Here is an 8,488-nt window from a genome sequence, read left to right as displayed (position 1 = left end):
TTTTTTTGTTGTTCAGTGTCACAACGTTAGGCAGTGATAAATCTTAAGCACTTCTGATGATTTTAAATGTAATCTGGAGAAATTAACTGGAGCCATTCATGGATGGATGACGTGTCTCATGTTACACTAGAGCAGTTTCACCATCTGATGCAAGCTATGGAATGTAATTGTGACCATCATTCCGATATCCAGCCTGTGCATGACATCAGTCAAGGTTTCTGATTCGCTATCCCATCTTTGCAGAAATTCCATCAGTGACACTGGTCTCATGAATTCCGAAGCCTTTAAAGTGTTTAAAACTATCAGTTGCCAAAAACTGGCTAAACTATAGAGGTTGTCAAGAACATTAAACATCCTCATGCTGAACATGCAGAAGAACCAGTCTGCTGTGTAACTTGTATAAATAATATTAGCGAAAAGCTAAAATTTATGTTCACTTATGATGATCATCTTGTGGAGAAAGATGTGTCTCAAACTTTTGTTTGCTACAGAGCTTATTTTCATATAATTATCCAAAAACCAATGTGAAAAATGCTAACAGGTTTGTTGGAGGGACTCCATGGCGATGCTAACTTCTGGGTTTGGTAGACAGAAATACGTTGCGCATGCAGCACTCTAGAGAACAGGTCAGTTAACACTGGATAGTTATGCAAATTGCATGAAAAGCAACAGCTGTTCTTTGCAAAATGAAGATAAGCACCACTGTAGATGCACAACCAGGAAAACATTTGCTTCATATCCTGCCAAATATGCAGGTCCAAGTTTGATGACTTAGAGCTTTATTTATCTTTTACTAGGATCTTAAAACACTGAATGCTGGGATGATGCACAGTAAAACCATGATGGACTTGTTAGATATATTAGTTGGTATATAAAATAGTACGATGTCATATCAGATCACTGAAATTATATTCTTTGCTCACCTAGTTTTTTTTCCCCCCCTCTTTGTCTTTTATTTTCTTACAAAATATCTAAATCGCAATGCCACTGTGACGTGGGCTCAGGTCCTTGGAGGTCATGCACAGAATTCTAAAGGAAAATAAACAGCTACTTTCTTGTGTAAAAAAAGAAAAGACTTGTGTTCTTATTCATTAGAAGTCAAATTAACCTTGAGTAGAAATACAGGCTGTTTAAACTCACCTGTCGGTCGTCTGTGTGCCATCAACACTGAATGCAAGCGACAGTTTTCAGTCAGATGAAGCTAAAACACATTTGAGTGGTTAGGAATCCCTGATGAGTAATAATGGTGCTGTGCAAACGCTGATTTGATACAAAGGAACAAACCCAAAAATCCTTACAAAGAAACATTTTTTCCACGCTTTATGAATGTGTGTGGAATGATGAAATGAAAATTGCAAATTTTCTGTGCTCACTGGAATTTTGAAACTGAGGAGAGCATGATTTGCGACTAATTGTGCGAAAGCAAAACCTGGACCTGTATTCAACAGGGAAATGATACTCACACACACACACACACATACACACACACACACACACACAGATGGCCAGTGACCATGCCTGGTCCTCATCAGGGGAAATTCAGGGGTTGGTTTCTTGCTCAAGATTGAACCAGGAACCCTTTGACTTCAGACGGACGTGATCAACCTGGAAAAGTCATGAAATATGAAAAGAACTTCAAGGCCTGGAAAAGTTCATAATCCTGATGAATAAACAAAGCTAGCAAACCTTGTCAAAGGAATAGGTGGTGTTTTCTTTTTAATTAGGTAATTGTAATTTTTTGTGTGCAAAACGTTTGTAAGATATATTTGTCGTCTTTCATACATGTAAAGGAGGGATTTTGGAAAGAAAACTCACTGCATAGGTTGTGCTCAGGGACCAGAAGCCCAGAAAACATACGTTTACAGAAGGAACTGCATTTCAATCCACGCAAACTTCACGAACACTGGAAATGAAATGCATGGATGGAAATGAACCACTGGCCAGTTTCTATCGAGTAAAAGCAACAGCTCCTGAATGGAAACGATCAAACCATGTTTTAGGTAGAAGTCAATGGTTACATTAATTCAGTAAATATTCTAAGTATGAATTTCCATTGTTTTCGAATTCCCATGTCGTGATAAAGTGAACATCGATTTCGCTTCGCTGTGTGTCGCAACGTGATAGAGTGACTTCATCCTGCCCCCCGTGCAAGCAGTACAGTCACTCGGCGCCTTATGACGTCACTGCAGCCGAAACCTGAAGGAACTCACCTGTCAGCCTGGGGGGAGGAGGTCGGAGAAGAAAACAGAGTTTCCGTGTGGAAAGAAACTTTCCCTCTAGTTGTCGAGTGAAATCGCCGGGTTCTGCTGTTTTTCTGGATTTTTTGGTTTTGTTTTGTTTTGTTTGTTTGTTGCTGATCCCTGATTGGGACGTTCAGGGCCCCGCGGACAGTGCGGTTTCTTTCGCAGAACTTTAAACACTTCCGCGTTTGGACTCGTAATTATATAAAAAAAAACTTTTCTGTGGAGCGACACGCAAGCATGGACACGGAGATGACGATTCTTGAGACGTATGGAAACGGTGGAGCAGCTCATGACGGCGTGAGTTTGTGGGATTTTCCAATGAAAAATACAGCCTGCAACGAAATATATATTACCAGCGGACAAAAAGAATTCATCTGTCCCATTTTTTTTTAGATATCACCAATAGTGAGGAAATAATAAGTAGATACTTATATTTATACATTTAATTTAATATTTAAACTCTGTATTGTACTAGTAGGGGAGACCAGGGCTGGTTGTCACACGTGTGTGGAACGTCACTGGCATATAAGTTATATTCAATATTTTTGCATTAATCTTAGCTGGTAGATTTTTTTTTTTTTTTTTTGGTGGGTTTTGAGTCCAGCAGCTTCATCTCCTCTGCTGTCCTCTGATAGTGAATTTGCCCCCCACCCCCCGGGAAAAACCCACACCAGTGCTTCCGATGACTCCACTTCCTTTTAATTTATTTCTACTAAACAGTGTCACTATTAAAAAAAAAAAAAGAGGGGCTTTAAAATCTACCTAAGGAAACTACTTGTCACATAAATTATGAAATGTTCTACCGTTTTGTTACTATCTGTAAATGATTTCCCATCCCTTAGTGTTTATCATATTTTTCTTTTTCCTTGACATTGTAACTCAGTTATGCAAGAATGTTACAAAAAGTTGTATTACTTTCCATCATCCCTGCTTCTACGTGCAGAAAAAGAGTGAAATTCAGTATTTGCTTGCTTGATCACAAATGCTATATTGTTTTTTTTTTTCCCAGTGTAAAAAAGACCTAAAATCTTATTTTTTATATTATTATTATTATTATTAATATTGATATTATTGTTATTGTTGTTTTTGTCCAGCCCTACTCCCAGGTGACTGCAGAAAACGGAGGTGGCCAGGCATACATGATACCTGAAGGGAGCAAATTACTTGGTGAGCAGCAGGTGAGCTTCCTTTACGCTTGAGATCTTCAGAAGTATCCGGTTAGTCATTTTTTTTCTGCCTGGTGGGAAGTTTCTGTGCTGCCGTTAAAGTCAACAGAGGAGCTCTTATCTCTGTAGCAACGGTGTCACTTACTTTCAGTATTCTTGAACAGTCCATTTAAAGTAAAGGGAGAAGATGCAGTGCAACGTGACTTCTTGATGTTTTGTGTTTCATCAGATTCGTGGAAGTCAGGACTTGATGACCCCTGGACATGCACAAGAAATAGGAAGGAATCAGGGACATACGCATACTCCTCCACAGGTGTGATCATTAAAATAACAACATGTGGTTGTCAAGGGTATTTCCTTCCACACTCACCAAAAAGGAAGTATAACTGGTGACAGTTTACTGTGTTAGTTTCTTATCCACCCTTCAAGTGAAACACTTCATATTAGTTTTTATTTTACCCTTTTAACAGCATTTCTAGATGTATGTGCCATTAAAACAGTACTCCTTTTCTATCACCAAGCCATTACTTGAGAGGACAATGGTTCCTTGAACATACAATCTGAATTCTATCATATTTTCTACGCTTGTAGATGAGCGCTGTATGCAGGGCAAGGAAAGAGCTGAAGGAGAAGGTCTGTTGGGGAGTTCAACTATGGGTGGTCATCATTTTAATCTTTCTGCTCATCGTTGTAGTGACTTCGATCTCTTTGGCTTTGTGCTCAGGTATGGTTTAACAAAGACTTTTGAATATTTATGAGTGCTTGGGAAATGTATTTATGAATAAATACAACAAAGTTGGGTTTTTTTGTGCAACAATCTATGATTCTTTAAAGCAGAAATATCAAAATGTCATCATCAAGAAAATGTGATATACGGTTGCAATGCTTTGTGGTATGAGCCCGAGGACTGTTTCAGTCGTACAAAACCATAACAACTTATAGCTACATGTTGAATAGAGCTGGATATCTACAAGAACCTCACAATACGATGCGTATACATTACTTTTATGATGATGTATTGCGCTAGTATTGGTTGGGATATCATTATAAAATTGTTTAAAAAAAACATGTATTGTATGGATTTTATTGACCAGCCCCAATTTTTTTTTAACATTAGCTTTCTAAAAACAGCAGGTACTTTCTTTGTTTGGAGTTTTTAAACTCCTTTCTCTCTGAACAGTGATACACGAGGATAAGGACGAGAAGTTTGATCGTTCATCATTTAAGGTTCCTCGATTTTTCAATGGGAGCTTCCGACTGCCAAGTCTGGTCTTCACAGAGGAGTTTCTTGCCATTTCCTCCAATGAAAGCAAAGCTCTCACTGCAGACCTCCAAGAAAAGGTTAGTAGGATCTGTATGTCACAGTATAAAGATACAGAATGTTGTGCATGTAATCATTCTTTTATTTTGCTCTATTCAGCCCTTTAATGCATATTGCATGCAGTTAGGTGTAATATACAGTTTAACAACCTTGGGAAAGTCCCAGGTGGGTTATGTAAGAGCATTTAATGTTATCAGTCGAGTGTGTTGTAAGGCACATTTTGGTTGACAAGCCACAAACTTCACTAAATAAAACATTTGGTATCAAGAGCTGAAACCCATCAAGAGGAGTTTTTTTTTTATTTCTCACTGAAAGATAAGGTGCAGTAAAAGTGCTTCAACAGAAGAACTAAGCTCTCAGTATCAGCTGAACATTTCTGTCACATTGTTTGCTTTTGCATGCTTTAACTTGCCCTACCCAGCTGACTGATCTCTACAGCTCCTCCCCTGCTCTGGGACGTTACTTCTCTGAAGCTGAGATCTTTGCTCTCAGGTAAGCAGACATCCCACTCAGAAGTTACAGATAGGAAATCTGTCATATACACTTCACAGCTTCTTTTTGCCCACAGGAACGGGTCAGTCATCGCAGAGTACCAGCTGACATTTCTAATGCCTGCAGACCAGCAGAACCAGCTGAAGATGTTTACCCTGAGCAGGGAGATGGTTTACAACGTGTTCAGGCAGTTCCTATACGATCAAGACGAGTCAGCACCCATGCACATTGATCCTGTTTCCCTGAAATTGTTTTGAACGCAAGTGGCAACAAACAACCTGGTAAACCAGTGTAACTTGTGGGACTGTGGGACTGAAAACACCAAATCCAGGAGACGAGTTTGTGTGTGAAGCATATGAGTTGACCATTATGTGTGTGTGATTCTCTCATGAGACGTATCATGCACCTTTACCACAGGGAACTAAAGTCACCACAGCCATGGAATTATTATGGCTTAGTCATATGATGACATCATTATCTGTCAAGTAGTTTTCGCAACATCAATGACAGAAATGCACTGCGTGCCACCAGAGATCGAAGATATGTTTGAGTATATGAAATGCAATATATTTCATTTTCAGATTTTGAAGTGTGTATATCTGCAAATGTTTTATTTCTAAATGTATTTATATGAATGTCAGTGTTGTAATTATCTATATTCATGCTCTAACAGTCAATGTAATCTTTGCAAAACAGGAATTGTGACTACACAGTGTAAATAGAAATAATAGATTAAAAAGACAAAAAAGACCAGTCAATGAAAACTATAGCCATAGAGAGATGATAGCTATTAGTTTTATTAAACTGTTATCCTCACTCTTCATCACCAAACAATTTGAACTCCTTGCCCTGAAGCTTGAATTCTTCCATGGCCAATCCCTCACAATTATGGGTTGTTTTAGACCTCCTTCTGCCTCCCCCAAAGCCCTCGCCTCTCTTGCATCTTGTGTGACCGGGTTTAATTCCAGGAAGCTTCTTTTGGTTGGTGATTTAAATCTTGATTTGCTGACTGCCTCGTCTGATAATCTTAAAGTTGTCTGTGACTCACGAAATTTAACTCAATTGATCAAATCACAAATGTAAACAACAGCAGACCAATTTCTAAATTGTGTATTTTAATTCAATTTTTTGAGAGGTACATCAGTGACCAACTAAAGGAGTTTTTAGAATCAAATAAAATTTAAAAGCCACTCCGATCTGGCTTTTGAAAAGAGCACAGCACTGTTACAGCTGTGCTGAAGGTCTGAAATTATTTAATTGAGACTCTGGATGGCCAAGAAATAGTGTCACTCTTTTTATTGATTTGTCAAAAGCATTTGACACGGCAGCCCACAGCCTGCTGATACAAGCCTGACATCACATTGGCTTATCTAAGAACGTAGCTGCCTGGTTTGCCAACTATCTATCCCACAGAACACAATGGGTAGATGGAACAACCGCTCCTTTTCTGGACATTACCAAAGGAGTGCCCCAAGGTTCAGTGCTGGGACCCATTTTATTTTCAATCTATGTAGACAGTCTCTGTAATAACTTGTCAAATGCACTGTATCATTTTTATGCAGACGACACCATTTTTTATTGCTGTTCAAACTCACTCACTCACTCAGGCTTTTGAGTTTGTACAAGCTGCTTTTAATGTTGTCCAGTCTCGTTGATTTGATCTCAGATTGGTTTTAAACAGATAAAATCAAGCTCATGGTTTTCCCGCATACAAAGGCCCTATCATTAAAAATTAAAAATATTAAAACACTAAAAATACTGTAACCTCTAAATGACAACCTGTAGAGCAGGTTTTAAATTACACATACTTGGGTTTTATCCTAGATCAGAAGCTTTCATTTAAAGCCCATATTAATATTTTGAGGCTGCACGGTGGTGCAGTGGTTAGCACTGTGGCCTCACAGCAAGAAGGTTACGGGTTCGAGTCCCGGCTCGGGCACGGGATCTTTCTGTGTGGAGTTTGCATGTTCTCCCCGTTCCTGTGTGGGTTCTCTCCGGGTACTCCGGCTTCCTCCCACAGTCCAAACACATGCAATTGGGGACTAGGCTGATTGAATACTATAAATTGACCGTAGGTTTGAATGTGAATGGTTGTTCGTCTCTCTATGTTGGCCCTGCGATGGACTGGCGACCTGTCCAGGGTGAACCCCGCCTCTCGCCCGTTGACGCTGGGATAGGCTCCTAATGTGTAGGAATAAGCGGAAGATGACGATGGATGGATTTATATTTTGGTCACTAAACGTTGGGTGAAGCTTGGGTTCTTTTTCAGGAATAGAACCTGCTTTTCTCTCAGGGTCAGAAAGAAATTAGTGACTGCAACCTTCTTGCCTTGACTCTACGGACGTGCTTTATTTGAGTGCGTCATCTAAATGTCTCAAGTCCCTGGATGCTGTTTTTCATTTTGTACTGAGTTTTGTCACTGGCTGTACCCGTCTACTACTGTGAATTGTATATGAGATCAAACTTGCCTTCTTTGAGTGCACGCAGATACGCACATTGGCTGACCCTAATTTATAAGGCTCTTTAATGCTTGATTCCACCTTGTTTGCTTTATTGCAGGGAACAAGCATCCACTATGCCTTGAGTTCTTGTACTACATTTGTTTTATCTGTTCCTCAGGTAAGAAATGAATTAGGTAAAAAAAAAACAACTGTTAGCTTAGCTCGGCATGGAATACGCTACAGACTGAACTGAAACTCCCTGACGTTATTACACTTGGAGCCTTCCTTTCTGTCCTAAGGGTTAGACAGAGAAAGACCATTGAACAGTGCCTGTGTTTTTGAAATCTTAAATTGTTGTTTTATTGTTGTGTTACAGCTTCCCCACTTTTTTCTTTGTTAGCTGTAAATGCTATGTTGTTAATTTATACTGTCCTAAAACTGTTCTTTTTGACATGAGCAGCTGACCTCTGGGTCAGGTCACACTTGTGAAAGAGATCCTGATCTCAATGGGTTTCTTACCTGGTTAAATAAAGGATACATTTAAAAAAAATTAAAAATTATTTTTCTGGGCATAGAGAAAAAAAATGAAATATACTGGATTCCCTCACTCAGTTTTATTAACCTGCTGGATTTGCAACATTCTCTCTGGCTGACCAGCAGAGACAGCATGTCCCTCATATGCTCCCTGACTTGCTTCCCCTTTCTCTTGTCACTGTGCACCACTGAGAGTTCCCATTTATACATTGCTCAAAAAAATAAAGAGCTTACATAATCATGAGACTGTCACCCCAGGTCAGTCACACTTCTGAGGTATCAGCCTGTCCA

At 39.3% G+C, this 8,488-nt stretch overlaps 1 protein-coding gene across 1 annotated transcript; it reads left to right on the top strand.

Annotated features, from left to right (window-relative positions):
• Window positions 1-2,190: 2,190 nt before the first annotated feature.
• Window positions 2,191-5,811, top strand: c15h3orf52 (chromosome 15 C3orf52 homolog). Its single transcript, XM_086216475.1, has 7 exons — window positions 2,191-2,540; window positions 3,338-3,421; window positions 3,639-3,722; window positions 4,001-4,133; window positions 4,590-4,750; window positions 5,152-5,222; window positions 5,299-5,811. Exons 1-7 carry the CDS (start codon window positions 2,481-2,483, stop codon window positions 5,477-5,479), a joined length of 774 nt encoding a protein of 257 aa, XP_086072601.1. The 5' UTR covers window positions 2,191-2,480; the 3' UTR covers window positions 5,480-5,811.
• Window positions 5,812-8,488: the final 2,677 nt, after the last annotated feature.

The sequence above is a fragment of the Aulostomus chinensis genome, chromosome 10 (genome assembly GCF_037954235.1).
Source record: "Aulostomus chinensis isolate RoL2024-O1b breed Wild chromosome 10, RoL_Achi_v1.0, whole genome shotgun sequence".
Lineage (NCBI taxonomy): Eukaryota > Metazoa > Chordata > Actinopteri > Syngnathiformes > Aulostomidae > Aulostomus > Aulostomus chinensis.
This window is presented reverse-complemented; position numbering and strand designations above follow the sequence as displayed.

Coding starts and splice junctions, on each gene's coding strand:
- c15h3orf52 (XM_086216475.1), top strand. CDS start 2,481: ATGGACACGGAGATGACGATTCTTGAGACGTATGGAAACGGTGGAGCA. Junction 4,134..4,589: donor CTCTTTGGCTTTGTGCTCAG/GTATGGTTTAAC, acceptor CTCTCTGAACAG/TGATACACGAGGATAAGGAC. Junction 4,751..5,151: donor CTGCAGACCTCCAAGAAAAG/GTTAGTAGGATC, acceptor TGCCCTACCCAG/CTGACTGATCTCTACAGCTC.